Consider the following 19,756-nt stretch of genomic DNA (forward strand, 5'->3'; position numbering starts at 1 on the left):
CAAGCATATAATGACATAAGCAAAATGTTATTCTGTTACCAAAAATCTGCAGAGATAAATAGCGTATCTGCGTATGTCCTGTATTTCAGCCAGTTGCATACAAGATGACAACTCCCCGTATTTAAAAAAAAGCCACAGTGTGGGTTTTACTTGCATTTCCCAGATCTTGTGTTGCCATGGACTTTACTCTGGCCCAAGTTTAAGCCATTTCTGCAAAATCTTTGCAGGTCACAATATCATCTGTAGCATTACAAGACTGTTTAATTTTTTTTCTTACAGCTCCAACTATAATTTCAAACTTTTTCCTAGTAACTCTGACAGTCATGGAGGCTGTGAGCAGGTGGTGCTGTTGTTTTATTCAGGATTTCTAGTTTCACCATTTTTGCGAACAGTGACGGTTCCAGGGTGCCTGTGCTTCATCTGTAGGACAATTTCTAAAGAAGTTGGTGAAATTCTAGGTATTCTTCCGCAGGATTTGTGCTTCTGCCCACCAATGAACGTGTGTGGCCCAGCAGGGGGTATGGGTAGGTCTTGGCTCTAGAACGGCGTCTCGTCTGTGTCATCTCCTTCATTCTGCTCCTTCATCTGTGCTCTGAGTTCTAACGATCCTCTGTGCTTGCACAGCATGTCTAGCAAGGACTTTCTAAATGATTTGCAAAGGAAAAAGTATATGAATGGATCTAGGCAAGCGTTTAGCGACGTCAGCCACAGCGTGCTCTCTTTCAAGTAAAACAAGGTGTTCTGAGCAGAGCATTCGAACACATCTCTTGTTTGGCTCAGGGTGTAGGGGATTCTGGTAAAGTGGAACGGCACAAAACAAATAAAGAACACTGCTATAATGATGAAAACCTTCAGATTTACAGGCTTTGTGGTCGCCTTTCCTGCGCATCTTGTCCTTTTATAGGATTTGTACAGTTCTTTACTTATGAGTATGTAGCATACAACTATGATTGCTAAATTAACCCAGAAGATAAGTTGACAAATATAGTTTACGATTTCGTGCCAGACTAAGCCAAACTCAGATTTCAAGACAGCACATTTTTTTACGTTCTCAGATGTTTTCTTCTTGTTCGTTAGAATCATGTTGGGTAATGAAAGAGCAAACATTGATATCCAAATTGCTGTGGACAGGATCTTGGCACCTAAAAGGCTTCTTGGTGTTGATGTTCTGAATGGCGAAGCAGCTTTCTGGTAGCGATCGATAGTTATTAGACCAAGAAACAAAATGCTAATGTACATGGTGAAGTAAAATACAACCTGGGTGACCTGGCACACAAATCCTCTCAGTACCCATGATACCAACTTTGCATCACTGAGGATTTTAAATGGAAAAGTCAAGATCATGAGGAGGTCAGAAATGACAGTGTTTTTGAGGAAAATGATGAAATTGGATTTGCTGGATATTTTAAAAAAGACCCACATTGCCAGGCCATTCATGGTGATACCCACCAGGAACAGAATTGTATAAAGCAAAGGAAAAATGACTTGACTGATTTTGTTGTCGCTGGTGCAGTTGCTGTCGTTTCTAGCGTAGCTGAAGTTAGTTGCAACTTTCATTGCACTTCGTCTTTTTCCCCCTCCCTGTAAAAACAAAAGACAGAAAAATGAAATTGTGAGTTATATCTGTCATGAGAATTCAAGCTCTCTAGTCCACTTTCAATTTTTGTGTTGGGAACATTTCTTTGGGGATTTTGACTGCTGTAAGGTGTGCTGTATTTCACCGAGGATGTCGGGTTTCTACAGGAGAAGAGCACTAGATGTAGCCATGTTTGTAAGGTGACCTGGTTTGATCTTTCGTGACTGAAATGCTGAGGTGACCTTCCATCCTGTTGTGGTTTGAGCCCAGAGGGCAACTGAGTACCACGCAGCTGCTCACTCATCCCTTGCCCCTCAGGAGAGGGAAGGAGAAAACAAAGCAAAAGGCTTGGGCATTGAGCTAAGGACAGGGAGGGATGACTCACCCATTACAGTCACGGGCAAAAGTCAGACTTGTTAGGGGAAGAGAAAAGAACATAAATTTAATTCAAACACTAACAACACTACTTAACAGAGTAGGACAGTGAGAATCATTACCACATCTTAAAAACACCTTCACCCTACCCCTCCCTTCTTCCCAGGCTCAGATTTTCTCCTGATTTCTCTACCTCCATGTGGGGAGGGTGCAGGGACAGAGGGAATGGGGGGGGCGTGGCCAGTCCTGCTGCTTCTTCCTCCTCGGGAGGACTCCTTGCACTCTTCCCCTGCTCCATGCAGCTCCCCTCTCACTGGAGACAGTCCTCCATGAACTTTCTCTGGCGTGAGTGCTCCCCATGGGATGCAGCCGTCCCTGAGCTGCTCTGGCATGGGTCACCCCACGTGTTGCAGTCCTCCCAGTGCTGAACTGCAACAGCGGGGGCTGCTTCTTCCCCCAGAGTCCCGCCCTCCTTCGTTTTAATTCACCTGCTCCAGTGTGGGCTCCTCCACAAGCTGCAGGTGGGCATCCGCCCCACCACAGACCTCCGTGGTGGTGGGGGACAGCCTGCCATCTCACCATGGGATACAGGGCAGGGTGCACCAGCACACCTCCCCACCTTCCTCCTCCTTTCTTCCACTGACCGGTGTTTGCAGAGGGGTCTCCCTCGCAACTCCTCCTCACAACTCCCTCTCCTCTTCCCAGGTTCCCCTTCTTAAATACGGTATTGCAGAGGCACTGCTAATTGGCTCGGCCTTGCTGCAGAGGTGGGTCCGACTTGGAACTGGGGGAGCTTCGAGAAGCTTCTCGCGGGGGGCCACCTCTGCAGCCCCCTTCCCCGTTACCAAAAACCCCGCCACAGGTCACAAACCCAGCACACCTCTTGACCTCCTGAGCTTCCATCAAACCCCCTGAGCTTCCCACACAGCTTCCTCGAGCCCTGCGCCGCGGGGCCGGCACGGCGGTGGGCTGCGCTGCCCGTTCCCCGGCGGCGGTGGCGGCGCAGGCTGCGGCGGGGGGCCGGGGGTCCTGACGGGGATCTTTGTTGTATTTCTGCTTGCCCGACCGTCTGTCTCTCCCAGCGGCGTTATTTCAGCCTTGCTTTTGGTTGTCCTTGAGGCTGATCTCTGCCTCCCCCTCCCTGCCCAGAGCCCGGGAACAGCTGCTCCCAGGCCGCCGCCGTTTCACCCCGGGCGCTCCAAGGGTGGGTGTCACACTCCACAAAGTCACTGCTTGTTGCTGCCAAGGGGGGAAAAAATGAGAGAGGAGTAGCTGCTCTTCAACCCAAATTATTAGCGCTGGGACAACTAGTGGTGCCTGTTACTTCAGTGCGAGCAAAGTCTGAAGTTATTTGTAGCTTTATTGATGTAGGTATTGATGTGTACCTTTACTTCTAGTTGGAGAGTTTATCCTCTCCTTTTCTTAAATCACTTGTTTTACCGGTGCTGTGTTGCAAATAAATCTGACACTTTGCTGCCCCGAGCCGGCGCGCAGGAGCTGCGCAGGCGTTGCAGCCCCCCGTGCTCTGCCCCGGGCACCCGCGTGCCGTCGCTGCCGAGACCCCTGCGCCGCGCTGGCCCCCAGCCAGGCACCCCCAGGCACCCCCAGGCACCCCCAGCGCCCGGCTCGCGGCGGCTGGGCTGGACCCTTCATCCAAAAACCTTGATCGGATCAGGTCTGATCCGGACTGGTCGCCTGGGAAAGCCGGGCAGGGATGTTGAGTCGGTCGGTGTTGTGTTTCAAAAGGAGTGACTTTCAGATGTGTAGCGATGCAATTGTAACGACTGCTCTATTTCTGTATGATCTTTGTAAAATAAGGCGCGCGGGGAGTTGATGCTTTGTCAGCCAATGCCCAGACATCCCCGACTTCTTCCTTACAGAGCTGTGAAGTTCTATTTCTATCTGCAAGATAGTGATAAATTGGCTTATGCTTTGAAGCGCGTACCAGATTCAGCTGCCAAGTCTAATCCTAATGAAGTAAGTGTTCCCCGAGCATGCAAAATCAGACAGCTCCCCCCTGCCCCAAAATCAAGGAGGAGATTACCGTAGCGCGCTGTTGAGAAGCGATGACCCGCTGGGGTGTTGCTGAGCGAGGGTCCGTGGCGGTTCCTCTAGCTCTGCGCCGTGGGGGCAGGCAGGAGCGGTCCCGCGTAAATCCCACGGAGCGAGGAGGGGCTGGAGGAGCAGCGCTGCATCCCAGTCCTGCCACAGACCTTCCGCTGGCTCTGAGCTGGTTTCTTAGCCAGAGACAGCTGCCGGTTCCAGGTGACGCTCTCAGTGCTTCTGCTTTTGTTTCCTCTAGAACAGAGAGAAATAGAATTTTTAAAAATAACTGGAGGTTTACTTCCTGCTTCTGACCTACTAGCAGAATCACTATTTTTAAAAGAGAGCATGTATTTTGTAAGACTGTGCAATTCTGAGGGTAGAGTTGCACACCCATCTACTACATTTTTGCCTTGTGATTCTTTAGTATTACTTTTGTACACAGCCTTATTTTTAAAAAGCTTATTAAGTGGTTGAAAGGAGTAGTGATTGGTTAGCTTGGGGAAGGTAAGTATGTTACTGATCAAAATGTTTATACCTTACGTGGCTTGCAGAGCAGTGCTCCAAGTTTTTAAGTTACATACAGTGCATCAATATTATATGATACGTTTTAGTAAAAGACTAAGTATAACCAGTTACAATTTAAATAAAGGATACATATTTCAATTCCTTTGGGATGTGCAAAATATGATTTTAGGAGTTAGGCTGCATATTTTTTCCAATGGATTTTTACACAATAAGAGGAATGTCACACAGTTTCTAGACATCTGTCTTCTGTTTACTAATCTGCCAGTGAATAGCAGTCCAGGGGACAGTTGGGAGGGTTGTCCGTATGCGCCCTCCTTACAGGTACGTACAGAATTCATAATACCAGATTACATTCCCCCCTCCCCCCGTATTTTTAGCATGCTCTTTCGCGATTTCATTTGGCACCGTTTCCTCCGCACTGGTAACTGCGAGAGATGCTTGTTGTGGCAGAGGTAGTTGTTGTTTGTTGCAGTCTGGGCTACTCGGCTCGGGTTTCTGCAGGTGACGACAGAAAAAAGAGAAGAGGCTTCATTCGTATCTGGTCTTTTCAGGATGAATCTTCAAGTCATGAGTGTAACCAGCGCATGATTCTCCTTTATGGCGTCGGTAAGGAGCGCGACGAAGCGAGGCATCAGCTGAAGAAGATTACCAAAGACATCCTCAAAATTCTGAACAAGAAGAGTACTACTGAAATGGGTGGTAAGCGCTTTAACGCTGCTGGGCGGTCGCCTGCCGCGAGGCTCAGGGGTGCTTGCCAAGCCCTGCCGAGGCTCGGGCGGCCGGGCTGCGCCGTGCCGGGGGCCGCCAGTGGCACCGGCTGTGTCACCGCCGCCCTTTGCCGCGGGGGCCACCCCGTCCCACGGCGATAACCCCCAAGGAGCGCTGGTATCGTTACGTGCTGCGACGCGTGTTTGTCCCGAGCGTGGTGGGAAACTGAGGCAAGCAGGGTTTTTCACGTAGTCGTGAGTAAAGCTTATTAAGATTCTTATTGTCTTTTAAATCAGTAATAATGCTGATCACCCCCTACGAGGGCTCCGTTAAATGTAAAATGACCAAAATCATTTTGTATCTCTTAAGTTGGGGATGAAGGGCAAAAAGCCAGGAAGACCAAGCAAGAAGCATTTCCAACCCTGGAGACCGTGTTCACAAAACTACAGCAACTGTCCTATTTTGACCAACATCAGGTGACGTCTCAGGTACTGCCCGTGTAGAAAATCGTAGCCTTTTGCACTCTGCTGTGAAGGTGGCACATGGGAAGCAAATCTAGGTTTTTGGAAGTGTTTTGTATATACCAAGAATTTTCAGTGCACTGCTTCTTCAGAGGCAAGAGAAAAAGTGCTGCCTTGATACTCTAAAATAGCTGCTTTGGTAGCTGTTGGGGTGTTTGGTTGGTTTGTCTGGGAGGTTTTGTTTGTTTTGCAAGAAGCTTTCTGGACTATTACAGATGTCATGACTTTTTAATGAAAAATTTAAAATAAATTTTACATAAATTTCCATTAATAGCATTGTTTAGGGCTCATTGGTAAATTAAGTACTTATTAACCAACCTCTTGCATATGCATAAGATCCATTGCAGTATCTGTGTTTATGAAGAACAGTGAACTCTTCTGTGTTTTTGTGCAACAAACTGAGTATGTCTCTTTGAGAAGCTGGTGGATAATACAGCTTGTTCTTTTCTGGATATTAGAATTCATAGTCAACCTTTACTGTTAAAAAGCTGTATCAGTGGCTGACTGGAGAACATAAATAATTTGTCTGAACTGACAAGCCCAGTTTTCCTGGTTTATATTAGGACTTTAAGTATCAGCATAGGATTTAATCACTTTGTCAGGTGTTACTGGTTTTAAGTCTATTTCAAGAACCAGAGGCTAACATAAGAAACAAAGTGAAAGAAGTACACGTTTGATACTTAATTTATAAGATATCTTTGGATCTGGTTGTTTGAATTAATTTATTACATGTTTTGTTTGCAGGGTAGCGTGTTATTAATTATCTGAAAACCATCAATAAAAAAGTCACGATGCAGTAAGATGAAAAGAAAAATTATTTTGCCTCTTCTTTAAAGCAAAACACCCCACAGAATAAAAATCAGTGTTATAGGTGTTAAGAAGAATTTGACTCTCAGCTGTAAAGCAGCAGAACAGAATTTTCTGTGTTGTCAGTTTTGAAAATAAGACGGCATTATGTCTGACTTGCAGGACAGTAGAGTAACAGACGTCCTCTTGCGTGATACGTTAGTGCTTTTATCTGCAAAATGCTGCCACTTGCTGTTACCACTTATAAACCAGGATTGTTGGAGCACTAATGTATCTGAGAAGCCCTCAGTCACCATGTGACTTTTCGACATTTATTTTCACAGATCTCCAGTAATGTTCTCGAGCAGATAACTAGTTTTGCCTCAGGAACATCGTATCATCTTCCCTTGGCTCACCATATACAGCTCATCTTTGATCTCATGGAGCCAGCGTTGAATATCAATGGACTTATAGACTTTGCAATACAGGTAGGTGGAGTTCATTTTGGGGGAGGTTATGTCAGGATAAAGCTGTGATACGTATTCTGTAAAACCAGGAAAAAAAAAATCATCCAGACTGCAAATCCTCCTGATTTTCTGCAATGTGCTTTTATCTGTTTCAGTTTTCTGACTTCTGAAACAGAGTTCCGGGTACTTCCCCTTCTGTCTTGCTTTGACAATTATGGAGAATCGATAGATGTATTTTATTTTAAAATCTTTCAAAATTAATAAACTTCTGGATTACTTTATCATAAAGTAACTTAGGGTGGGCTTCACTGTTTCAGACTGAACCATCACATTATGCAGTAAAGCATCTGGGTGCCAGAAGTGCCATGTATTTCTGAAGAGCAGTTCCGAGGGACGTTTCTAATAATTTATCAGTTTATTTTGCTCCCTCTTTCCCTTGTTCTGTAGTAAGGAATTTCATTTTTGTTCGCCGTATGTGTTTTTTCCTTAATGTTTTTTTTTTTTTTTTTTTTTTGCCCCTATTTTACATGTGTAACTTGGAAGTTATTTTCAGTTCGTTATTTCTGTGGATGCGTTTCCAGCTGCTGAACGAGCTGAGCGTCGTGGAGGCAGAGCTGCTGCTGAAGTCGTCCAGCCTGGCAGGAAGCTACACGACGGGGCTGTGCGTCTGCATCGTCGCCGTGCTGCGGCGCTACCATGCCTGCCTCATCCTCAACCCGGAGCAAACCGCTCAAGTCTTCGAAGGGTTCGTGGCAGCTACAGTTTTCCAAAAAAGCGGTTTTTTTTTGTTGTCGTCTCTTAAGCAAAGCACGCGTTGAGGTTCGGGCGGTGAGGGCAGCCGTGGTGCTGCTGTCGGAAGGCTCAGCGGGCGCAGGGAGCGGCTGGGGGCTGGGAGGACCCGCACGCTGCTCCGTCTCGGGAGAGGGGGGAGCTGTGTCTCTTGATTTCCTGCCCTCTCCCCCCTCCTGCCCCGGGCTCCCCCGCTGCCGCTGTGTCCTCTCCTCCCTGGGGCCCCAGCAGGCGCCCCGGTGATGCCAAACCTCTGCCGAGCCCGGTGGGGCGGTGGAGGCAGGGTCTGTCAGCGCGCTGCCCGGGGCACGGTGGGGTTCGCGCGGTGCCGGACGGTACGAGGTGCGTTGGAACCAACTCAGAATGGTTTTATTTTTGCAGGTTGTGCGGGGTGGTCAAACACGTCGTTAACCCCTCAGAGTGTTCCTCCCCAGAAAGGTGTATTTTAGCTTACCTCTATGATCTGTACGTGTCCTGTAGTCACCTGAGAAGCAAGTTTGGAGACCTCTTCAGGTGGGTGGTGCTGGGCTCTTTCTCACCGCTGCCTGGCTGATGCAGGCTGCTGTGCTCTCAGCCCGGTTTGCTTTCCGTGGACAAAACGCCGTGGCCGTTGCTGCTTCACCTTCGCTGACGCAATTCTCCGGCCCGTGCCGGCGCGGTCCTGAGCCGGTGACGTCCCCGCGCCGGGCAGGTGCCTGCGGTGGAGGAGCAGAGGCTGAGCCTCCTCACGGGGCTGTGCCTCCCGCACGCCGCGCTGGCGAGGGGCGCGGGGACCCTCGGCCTGGGGGCGGCTGTGCCACGCGGGCTTGGGCCCCCCCACCCTGCCCACCCTTGCTGTCACAGGTGGTGACGTGACTGATTTGGCTCTGTAGTGCCTCAGCAAACTGGCTGCGGTACAGCCAGCCTTGGATGAAAACGTAACAAAATCTTAGCTGAGGCAGCTGTAATATTCCCTTAAATATCTCCTTTGATGTGGGGAGAGGCACAAACATGTTTGAGTTTGTGAAGTTTTAAGCTCGAATGTTCAGTTCCTTGATTTTTAAATTAAAAAAATATTTTAGGTACCCAGATGCTGTATTTTTGGCCCTTACTTTTTAAAGGGGGAGTGGAAACCTTTCATATGCAAATACGCATCTTCTGAGACTTACAAACCACTTCAGTTACTGTTTCCCCTCCTAGTTTATGTACCTGGTTTTGGTTTGCGTATTTCAGATTTGTGGTTTTCATTTCATAGGGATCAGGAAAAGAGTTCTCAGTAATAATCTTAATACTTTAATAGGTTTGCAAACACATGGGAGCAGTAGCGTTTAATATGAGAAACGCTAGGAATAAGAAATGTGAAATACAGAACTACAGAAGTGTCTTAGCTGTATGTTCATTCTTCTGCTTAAAACCTAACGTTTAGTAGTACAATAAAAAATTTGTATTAATACTAACCTACAATAGCAAATCAAAACATCATCTAGTAATACAGAGATATTTAAGGTATAAAATCGTATATTAAATATGCGATATACAGCACTTGATTTGAAGCCTCTTTTTTCAGACAAGTGGTGTTAGAAATCCTCTGAAAACTGGTAATAAAATTTGTGTATAAGTTTTTTAAACAACTGCATATAAAGTAATAGTGCTACACTTGTTTTCTTCTTGGTTTCTTGTTACAGCTGAAACAAAACCAAAACCAGCTGTCTCTACACGGCAACTTTTTTAGCTCCTTTTGTGCATGCTCTAACTCTAGCTATTTGTGTCCCTCTAAGTCAGTTTGAAGCGACAACGAAGTACAGTTCATAAATGTTCAAATTTAGTGACTTACCTTCTGTATATTGCAACGGTTCGCAAATGGCTTCTGGTACCATCTGCAGCATTTCTCATGACCGAATGAGCTGCATGCTTTGCTTTAGAGTGCTTGCTATAGTCAGTTGCATTCACTAAACTTCCTTTTTTAAAATCATTCCTTCACTTTTTTTTTTTTTTTTTTTTTTTTTTTTTGGTAAATGTTATCTTCTGACCACTCCCCCAGCTTTACTTCTTGTTTATGTGCAGTGTCAGAGGCTGCTTTGCTGGCGTGCTGGGGGCTGTGTGGCTGGGGTTTTGGGCCCCTGTGACCGGTGGGGTCTGGGGGGGTGGCGGCTGGGATGGCAGACGCCGGGGAGGTCCGCGCGCCCGCGAGGCGGCTGGCACCGGCCCTGCCGTTGGCACCGCGGAGCGCTTGCTTCCCACTGCTTGGCTTTCTTTGTTTGCTGCCACACTGGCCGCTGGAGCAGAGGGTTCACGTCAGGCAGGGCCCTTTTGGAAGATCAGTTTTCCTGCTCTTGCTCCGGCACCGGCGCATCCCCCGCGCGCGGGGGCGGGGGGTCCCCAGGGCCGCCCTCCAAGCCCCGCGCCCCGTCCCGCTCCGTCCCCGCCTCACCCGCGCCGTCCAGGCAGCACCGTGCTCCCTCCGACTTCTCCTCTCGGGGCCAGTGGGGTTCTAAAAAATTCCAAAGGTTTCACGTATTTTAAGTTAATTTCAATTAGCGGATTTTTTTCAGTCATGAGGACGTCTTCCCAGTTGGGATAATTAGGGAAGTTTGGCTGGGTGGGTGCTGGTGTAAAACGCAATGCTCAGGACAGACGCTCCCGAGAACATTTTATGGGTGAAATTTGCATTCTTCACTAACACCTTTTTTTTTTCCCTGTGAAGAAAGCCAGTTAACATGTAGGTATTCCTAGCCTGGAACATTTCTTGACATTTTATTGTATTTATTAATGTCAAAATATGACCGTTAAGTGTCTTTTCTCTGTCTACTGTTTTCGTCTTTCAAAAAGTTGTCCGTTATATCACATTGTTACCAAACGTAGAATTTTTAACTTAGATAAATTTTCTCATTTTTCTGTAATTAGTTCTTCTTACCACCACTGCAGTTCTCTGGGTCATAACACATAAAGAGGGGGAGCAGCGTTACGAAGCGCTGTTGCAGTTTGCTGCAGAGGCACCTGATGCTCCAGGAAGGAGTTGATCGCTAGCGAGGAATGAGCGTGCGGCCCCTAGCCAGCCGCTCGCACTTTCAGTCACAGAAATGTCATAGAGGCGATTTGGAAACTTGAGACTTGCTTTGCAGAAAAACTTGAGTGAAACGGATGTATCAGCCTTATTTTCTGGTAGATGCTCCTTACCAGAAATGAGTTTGAAAATGTGTAGTGTGGTAACCAAAGTAGAATTTTCTAATCTCACGTGGTATGTTCAACAGTATTTCTGCAAAAGTACATTTTATGGCAACTGCCTCTTTTTTTTTTTTTTTTTTTTTTTTTTTTGGTCCTCAGTAGTGCCTGTTCTAAGGTGAAGCAAACAATATACAGCAATGTTCAGCCTTCAAATTCCAATTTACTGTGGGACCCAGAGTTCATGCTAGATTTTATTGAGAATCCTTCTGCTCACAGCATTAATTACTCAATGCTGGGCAAGATCCTGAGCGATAACGCGGCCAACCGCTACAGCTTCGTCTGCAATGCGCTAATGAACGTGTGCATGGGGCACCAAGACGCAGGAAGGTAAGGCAAACCGTGCTGGAATCCGGCCTGGGTGGATTTTTACGTGGCATAAATGAGGTTTCCTTTGTTTTGTGTCTTTTTTGCAATTGTTTTCATTCATTACTACTTCTGGTTGCTGAAGATCTGTTGAATAAGTTTCCTCTGAGTTACTTCATGAAATCAGTCTGCATAATTTAACGGTAGGGAGGAACAAGTAGAAAGTACTCACTGCAGTAAGCTTTTTGTATCAGCAGTTGTGCCCTTCCCGACAGAGCAGCTCAGCACAATCTTTGCTCATTAGAAGCCTGTAAATGAGTGAAGGTTCTGCGTTAGGTCATTTCCTTCTTCTGATGCAATCGGTGTTTAATTTATTAACTACGTCATTTATTTATTATGGATATCATCTTTGTAGGTAATATGTAGGTTTTCCAAAAGTATTTTTTTTTTTTAAAGCATGAAGGGTTTTATCGGACAGAAGCTACTGGAGGTGTAACAGCTGTCAGTCACGTTTCGGGGGCAGCGGGGGCCTCACGCTGCGCGCTGGGGGCCGATGGCCCAGCACCAGCCTTGGGACGAGACCTGTGCTGCTGCGGGTCCTCCAGCACTGCCCGACCTTCCGACACCAGCAGGTCCTGGCTCCCGTCCCAGGCCGGTGGGGCTTTGCTCTGATCCGGCGCGACACTTCCTGGGTCCTAAGCCCACGTTAGGTCTTTTCAGACAATCTCAAGTCACTGACAAGAAGTGTAGTGAAGAACCCTTGCAGCAAAGCAACACCCGTGCCAGGGTTTCACGCTGACAGTGTGTTTTCTTTCATCATTCAGATGTTCTTCTATCAGTTGCTTCCTCCTTCCAGTGTGTAAGCACATAAACTCAGCCTTCTTGTGCAAATGGGGCACTGCAGGGTTGAAACTGTTTCACTCTGGTTTTCCATTCTGCAGAGTCTGTGGTGCAGGGTGAAGCGGACACCGATTTTGGGATCTAGCCTTTACCCCTGCCCCCAGCACCTTTATTGCTCTTACACACTAAAACCCACCAGAATTTAGTGTTCTTCTCTGATTCTGTTCTAAATTTTATTAAGAAATTCTTGGTCTTGATGGTTAGGCCTAGGTGCAGCAGTAGCTGACTGTTTTTTAAGGTTGCTAAACAGATCACAAAACTCAAGGAAATTGTGGATTGGTTTTTTTTTCTTCTTTTCTGATTGACTCCTGCCCAAAGTGTGCAGTTCCTTCACCCTGTCCCCAGTATGGAGCCATCTCTGAAATGTCCAGAGCAGGGCCAGAGGAGGCCACGGAGATGCTGGCGGGGCTGGAGCAGCTCCCCTGGGGGGCCGGGCTGAGAGAGTTGGGGGGGTTCAGCCTGGAGAAGAGAAGGCTCCGGGGGGACCTTCGAGCGGCCTCCCAGGGCTTAAAGGGGGGACAGGAGAGGTGGGGGGGGACTCTGGATCAGGGGGTGTGGGGATGGGATGAGGGGTGACGATTTTACACTGAAAGAGGGCAGATTTAGATGAGATCTAAGGCAGAAATTGTTCCCTGTGCGGGGGGGGAGGCGCTGGCCCCGGGTGCCCAGAGCAGCTGTGGGTGCCCCCTCCCTGGAAGGGTTCAAGGCCAGGTTGGACGGGGCTGGGAGCCCCCTGGGCTGGGGGAAGGGGGCCCTGCCCGGGGCCGGGGGGGGCACTGGGGGGGATTTGAGGTCCCTCCACACCCAACCCATTCTAGGATTCTGTGATTCTGCGATTCTGTGAACTGTGGGGCATCCTTGGCAGAGCAGAGCAGCTGAGAGGAAGCAGTTTTGTAAGAGCAGCAAAGGGGAACATCTAAATGTGGCCAAACGAGTTTCACTGTGGAACAGAGAAAAAATAACTTGCACTGGCATGAGTCAACCCTGCTCTGTTTTTTAAGATGTTACATAACTCTGAATCACGCACCAAATCACACGTTACACAGTGTGTCACCTGTGAAGTAAAATCCATCGATGCCGATTGATCTCGTGGCTCTCCTCCCTCCTCACCAGCAATGCTGGCCGGGCCCGGGGCGGGAGGGCTCCTGCGGTGAGGTGTCGCTGGGGAGCTGGGGGCCACGGGGGCCGGGGGGGCCACGGGGGCCACGGGTGCCACTTCCCTGTGGCGTTGCTGCGCGCCAGAGGATGGAGCTGGGGATGGCGCGGGCGGTGGGGACGGCCGGAGCGCGCCCGGGGGCAGAGGGGCAGCGTGGGCGGGGGGGGAAGCTGCCGGGTGTGCAGGGTGGGGTGTACACAGAATAAAGGCCCCTGTGCCGCTGTGGGTCGGGAGGATGCAAGTTACGGGGTACAAGTCACGTACTGTTTTTTTTCCTGATGCTCCAGTTGTCCACAGCTGCACGCCACTGGGTGATGTGTACGGTAGCATCGTCTCATTTGGACATAAACCCCCCACCTTAAGTAGGGAAACGGCAGTTCTTCTGCCAAGCACTGACCTACTGTGACCTAAATATTTATTGTTTAAAAAATACCTTGCTTCTGTATTAGTTTTTCTCTTCTTTCCTAGGATTAACGATATAGCAAACCTTTGTGCAGAGCTGACGGCATGCTGCACGGTGCTCAGCTCAGAGTGGTTGGGGGTCGTTAAAGCTCTTTGCTGCTCTTCAAATCACGTCTGGGGTTTCAATGATCTGCTCTGCAGTGTGGATGTAAGTTCAGTATCTTCTGAAATATCTGTTAAACCTATTTGCCTAGCGTGCTCTTAGAGGTATGGTAAGGTTTCCACTCAACACAAAATGTGGAGCACAAACTTAGTCTGTATCTATTTGAGTTTCCAAGGTTTTTAATGAGATTCCTGATTGATTTTTATTCTTTCCTACATCTTCAGGGTTAATGTAGAATTTGGACAGTGCTTAGAGTTTTCTCTTTGTAATTTTTTTTTTTTTTTTTTTTTTATTTATTATGGAATGTTACGGAATGTCAGAGGTACTCTTTAAAAGGAACATGCATGTCCATGTACTTTCTCTAAAATGCTAAATGGATGTGTAAATAGCTGTCTCTGTTTTAAGGACCCTGTTTGGATGTTGGTGCTTAGCTTCTAGAAGGGGTGGTCCGCTTTGCTGTTTCTTACTCACCTGGTGTAAGTTACCTTAGTCCTGTTAAAGTCAGCAGGGTTATGGTGACTAATGTTATCCGATATCTGATTCAATATCTCTGTAGTTTGGTTACATGCGCCTTTAGGAACAGCTTGAAGCTGTGTATGTTGGGGAGATATTCTTGTCCCGAAGCTAAGGAATGCGTATCGATGTTACCTGTTCTTATAAAACGATAACATTTTCTCAAGTTTTTATAAGACTAATGTTTTTTATTTTAGGATTTGTGGTATTTGAAATAGGTATTTGTTAAAATTAAGTTAAGAGCTCTCAGTATTTGCCATAAAATGCTTGGGTAATGCATTAAAACGTAGACAAATGCTTATGTGTAAACGTTTTCCTTAGTAATCACGGCGGCGACGCGTGCACCGTTAGTGAAGCCTTGCAATGCTTTTCCCTCAAGGTGAGTGACCTGTCGTTCCACGATTCCCTGGCCACTTTCATCGCTATATTGATCGCCCGGCAGTGCTTTTCTCTGGAGGATGTCGTTCAGCACGTAGCGCTGCCTTCCCTTCTTGCAGCTGGTAAGAAAATACCAAGAGAAAAACCTTAAGTGAAGAACTTATGGCTTCGTAAGAGTCCTCCGCTGCCCGAACAGGCGGCGTGCTGTGGAGCGCGCTGCTGCAGGGCGTGCTGCCGGCGGTGCCTCGCAGGCTCTGTGTCCCTGCAGCCCCCACCAGCACAAAACGCGCGCTTGGCAAGGGGCGTGGGAGCTGCTGGCCCCCCGTTCCGCAGCCCCACCGCCGCCCACGGCCCTCCTGCTCTCCGCTGGGTGCTCAAATCTCTGCCGGGTCTGCTCGGGCTCGGCTCTCCCTCCTGGCACCCGTCTGCCTGGCACTGGCGTTCCCTCTCCCCGGGCGTTGCCTTTGCCTCCAGCCCTGGGCTGCTCTACCTGTGGTCCTCTTTGGTGGCTGCTTCACACGTTTCTTTTCACTTTCTGCTTAGATTTGTGTTTCTTATTTCTGCTTTGACTGTCAAAAGCCGTTTTAACTCGGTATTCTTTTCTGCCGTTAATTAGATCTCTTGCCTACCAGAAATCATGCTATTCTTTCCCGGTTTTTAATGCCTGAAGGCCACAAACGCTGATTGCTGTTGGTGAAATGGCTGTGTTCCCATTTGAAGTGGGGCTGTGAGGTGGCTCGCTTCCAGGCCTGCAGCGGGGACCTGCGAGGTCCCGGGCAGATGCCTGATGTCACAAACCATCTCCCGTAGCCTGTGGAGATCCGGACGCGGAGCCGGGGGCGAGGATGACCTGTCGGCTGCTGCTGCACCTCTTCAGGACTCCCCAGGTCTGCCTCTTCCCCCAGGGGACGGGTGAGTTGCCTGCTGCTGCGTGGTCCTTTCGTTTCAGAGAGTGAACCCGGGTGGTGGACGATGGCTTCCGATTCCACGTGTGAGAATGTCCACAGTGCAGGTAGAAATGGTAGCCTGCTTAAAACGACAGATGTTTCACTAGTGAAAAGTTGGCATGTGCTATTCTCACTTGATTGGGAAATGTTTTATACGCACGTAAAACTGTAGAAGTTTGCTGAAAACTATTCATTATCAACACCTGGCCACCCAGGTGTGGCATAATGTTGACATAAAAGTTATCCATGTTAATATTGCATCTTAAAAAAGAAAATTAAGTTTTAATACAGCATCTGTGTACACTTCAGCAAAGAGGAGAGCATTTAGAAGAACTGTTCTTTCCTGATAGATCTCATTTTGGTTTGGAACTTCATTGAAACAATCATGTGAGCCTGGGACCTATTAATACTGGTTTTGTGCCAGCACTGCTGTTGGCAGTGGAACTTGTCGCAGTCCCCACCTTCCCTCGTACTAAACACTGTGGGGCAGCGACAGCTCCTGCCGTGGGTCACCTCGCAGAGGTACAGAAACTAATAGGGGTACACGTCTTGCAGTTTGGTAGCCTTGCAGGTAAATTGAAATGAAGAGTGATTTTAGATAGGGAGTAATAAAGCATCTAGCCCAGCAGAAGAAAGATGAGGAAATTAGTTCTCAGGATATATTAATGTAGTCCTCTTCCCTTTTAAATTTAATATTCTGTGGTCTGACCTGTGTGTGTTTGCCATAGAACAAAAGAGGAAGAAAAAGGGCAGGAAACAAGCACCTAACAATTGAAAGGAAACAAGCCTGGAAATAATCTGTTTTGACTTATAAGTATTTGAGCAAATTTGGTGACAAGAATATTTCTATGGGAAAATTAAATTAAAAAAAAAAATAATAGTTTTCAGCTCTTAAGTGGTGCCAAATTCTTCCATCCAAAAGTAATGTTATTTTATTTTTTTGACCAGAAATGAATGAGCTTTTCTTGCATATTTGAGCAAAACAAGCGAGAGCCATGAGGAATACTGTCTGAGTAACAGAAATGTCCCCCGGTCCCAGGCTTCCCTACAAAAAAAGTGGATTTGAATGGATAGAAAAAATCATGTCTGAACTCTAGGAAATAGTACAAATCAAGCAAAATGTGCCCACGTTACAGACTTTTCTTACATATGGCTGTTAACCACCTCAGAAGGGTGGTAGATTCATTCTTCCTTTCTCCTTCCCTCCCTGCTTTTGGTTTGTCTGTCTTCATCTTCCAGGTAGAAAAGGCAGCCACTGACTTGATCAGTCTGCTGAGCTGCAGCATTAGGTTTAACTGTGCAACAGTTATTTATTTTAATTGAATTGGCCTCATCTGTTTTGAAGACTAGGTGAGGGAGGTCATTTTCTAAATCTGTGAAGTCAAAACCAAAATACACTTCAGTGTCTCACTGTGGTTAAATGCACAGTTTTCGTGGACACAGTGAAATGACAGGCTTCTTTTTCTATTTAAGTGATCATGGCTTATTTTGATATTAATACATCATAACCATGTATCCCAGTTGGTTTTAATGACTCACCTGTTGCTCTTCACTTTCAGAAAATTCAGTTCTTCATCCAGTAATTGTACTTCTGTAGCTATTCTAGATGAGAAGGATTTTGTACAAAGGAAAATTTCTACAAGATCTCCTCTTCTTTCCACAGGGAAATTATTTCCTGGAATTCGTTCTTCTTGTGATCGTCACCTCTTGGCTGCTGCTCACAACAGCATAGAAGTGGGAGCTGTGTTTGCGGTCTTAAAAGCAATTTTAATGCTTGGTAAGATTATGCAGTCATGTCTAATGTTTTTGTTCTAGTGTTCGGGGAAGAAACAGCTTGTGCTAGTGCACTTCCCTGGAAATGCTCCTGGGAAAGGAAAAGCCTGATGACAAGAGAAAAATGTGGATGCTGGCTGTGTTTCTGTAGCATGTGAGCAGCGTTTCCCCCACAGGTCAAGAGACAGAGTTTTCCTCTGGTGAGTCAGGCCCAGCTGATGAAGCTTGAAGCAGATGTGGCTTTTTCACGTTTTGACCCCTAGCCCTGCCACCAAGTCCCAGAACATTTCAAACTCAGGCGAGTCCCTCTCAAATATAAAGAGGAAATGTGGTCTCAGATAATTTTTCCCACCTGTCTCTGTGTTTCACCCCAAATCATGTGTGGCTGTCATTGTGGAGGTTGTAAAAGAACCACTGCTAAGCAACTCTGCACAAATGACGAGTGTGTTATTGTTCTAAACAAATAACTGCCTCGGGGCTGTGGTTTGGCTCAAGTTCACTTAAAGCTCTTGTGACCTCTGGTGATGTGTATTTTTGGAGCGAAGTAAATGTCCAGTTAAACAAGCGAGATCTTCCAGATGTGGACACACCCACAGAGGTGGTTTACCTCCAGCTCGAGTGCCCGTATTCTGTTCTCGGTTGGGCAGTGTCTCAGAACTGCCTCAGTACCCCACGGTCCTGAGTGATGTGACAATATTGGGAAAGCTGTTAAAGGCATGGCTACCTGGGATGGACTGGTGGGCTGGAGAGTGAGTTTGAAATACGTTTATGGCTGTTATCAATGTCCTCTTGCTTTTCAGAGTGCTGAGATTTGCTGGTTTTCCTCATTAATGGTGTCAGGCGTGACCACCTATTGATTCATCTCCGTGCAGGGACGTGGTGTCGATAGGGTCTGGTGCAGGGCAGTATGAGGGAAGGTTCAGGCCTCACAGTTTATTTGTGCCTTCACTGCAGCACATTTCCTATACCCAAAATGTTATATTTGGACATGTCTTTTGTTGGCACCTTGCATTAGTTGCTTAAAAACTGTACTTGATTTGCTCAAGAAAAGCATCAGAGAAATGATAGCTGTTGCAGTTCTGCGCTGAGGACGTTTCGTGAATAGAAATCTAAGTTAGAAAAAAATCTCTACCCTCAATGGGAGACGGTGCTGCAGCCGACTGCTCTAGGGTGTGTTAAATGTCTTCACAAGATTTATCAGAGCATTCTGGGATGGCCTCAGCTTCACGTGTGGCTTGGTATCAACCTCTTCGTCGTATTAGTTGTCTGCCAGGCTCTTCCCTCTTGTCCTTCCCGGGTACCGGGCTCGGTGTGGTGGTGCTGGCAAGCTCGTGAGGTTCCTGGGCGTGGGGTGGGTGTGTGTGGGGCTGCTCACGTGGGGGGCTGCTCACCCTGGGGGGCTGCTCACCCGGGGGGCTGCTCACCCGGGGGGCTGTTCCCCCATGGGGCTGCTCACCCGGGGGGGCTGCTCACCTGGGGGGGCTGCTCACCCATGGGGCTGCTCACCCGTGGGGCTGCTCACCTGGGGGGGCTGCTCACCCATGGGGCTGCTCACCCGTGGGGCTGCTCACCTGGGGGGGCTGCTCACCTGGGGGGCTGCTCACCCGGGAGGCTGTTCACCCATGGGGCTGCTCACCCGGGGGGGCTGCTCACCTGGGGGGGCTGCTCATGTGGGGGGTTGCTCACCTGGGGGGGCTGCTCACCCGGGGGGCTGCTCACCCAGGAGGGCTGCTCACCTGGGGGCCTGCTCACGTGGGGGGCTGCTCACCCGGGGGGCTGCTCACCTCGGGGGCTGCTCACCCGGGGGGCTGCTCACCCAGGAGGGCTGCTCACCTGGGGGCCTGCTCACGTGGGGGGCTGCTCACCCGGGGGGCTGCTCACGCGGGGGGCTGCTCACCCGGGGGGCTGCTCATGTGGGGGGTTGCTCACCCGGGGGGCTGCTCACCTGGGGGGCTGCTCACCCGGGGGGCTGTTCACCCATGGGGCTGCTCACCCGGGGGGGCTGCTCACCTGGGGGGGCTGCTCACCTGGGGGGGCTGCTCACCCGGGGGGCTGCTCACCTGGGGGGGCTGCTCACCCGGGGGGCTGCTCACCCGGGGGGCTGCTCACCCAGGAGGGCTGCTCACCTGGGGGCCTGCTCACGTGGGGGGCTGCTCACCCGGGGGGCTGTTCACCTCGGGGGCTGCTCACCCGGGGGGCTGTTCACCTCGGGGGCTGCTCACGC

At 48.6% G+C, this 19,756-nt stretch overlaps 2 protein-coding genes across 9 annotated transcripts in view; one reads left to right on the plus strand and one right to left on the minus strand.

Annotated features, from left to right (window-relative positions):
* The window catches only part of MED12L (mediator complex subunit 12L), a 141,245-nt gene that overhangs the window by 93,405 nt on the left and 28,084 nt on the right, over positions 1-19,756 (plus strand). For 7 of the 8 annotated variants that reach the window (XM_042798459.1, XM_042798473.1, XM_042798483.1 and 4 more), the window contains 10 exons: positions 5,074-5,221; positions 5,600-5,718; positions 6,882-7,025; positions 7,586-7,749; positions 8,175-8,306; positions 11,097-11,324; positions 13,825-13,966; positions 14,814-14,934; positions 15,623-15,724; positions 17,423-17,536. In XM_042798459.1, the coding sequence (XP_042654393.1) occupies positions 5,074-5,221; positions 5,600-5,718; positions 6,882-7,025; positions 7,586-7,749; positions 8,175-8,306; positions 11,097-11,324; positions 13,825-13,966; positions 14,814-14,934; positions 15,623-15,724; positions 17,423-17,536 (1,414 nt within the window). The remainder of the gene's footprint in view (positions 1-5,073; positions 5,222-5,599; positions 5,719-6,881; positions 7,026-7,585; positions 7,750-8,174; positions 8,307-11,096; positions 11,325-13,824; positions 13,967-14,813; positions 14,935-15,622; positions 15,725-17,422; positions 17,537-19,756) is intronic. The other variant, XM_042798467.1, reaches the window with a different exon arrangement.
* On the minus strand, positions 7-8,325 carry P2RY12 (purinergic receptor P2Y12). Its single transcript, XM_042798515.1, has 3 exons — positions 8,248-8,325; positions 3,996-4,249; positions 7-1,581 (listed from the first exon to the last, which is right to left on the minus strand). The coding sequence occupies exon 3, from the start codon at positions 1,555-1,557 to the stop codon at positions 538-540; it is 1,020 nt and encodes a 339-aa protein (XP_042654449.1). The 5' UTR covers positions 1,558-1,581; positions 3,996-4,249; positions 8,248-8,325; the 3' UTR covers positions 7-537.

This window comes from Tyto alba, unplaced genomic scaffold (assembly GCF_018691265.1).
Source record: "Tyto alba isolate M040663 unplaced genomic scaffold, T.alba_DEE_v4.0 Super-Scaffold_10, whole genome shotgun sequence".
NCBI lineage: Eukaryota > Metazoa > Chordata > Aves > Strigiformes > Tytonidae > Tyto > Tyto alba.

Excerpts from the sequence above, each read along its gene's own strand:
- P2RY12 (XM_042798515.1), bottom strand. The coding sequence starts at position 1,557 with ATGAAAGTTGCAACTAACTTCAGCTACGCTAGAAACGACAGCAACTGC.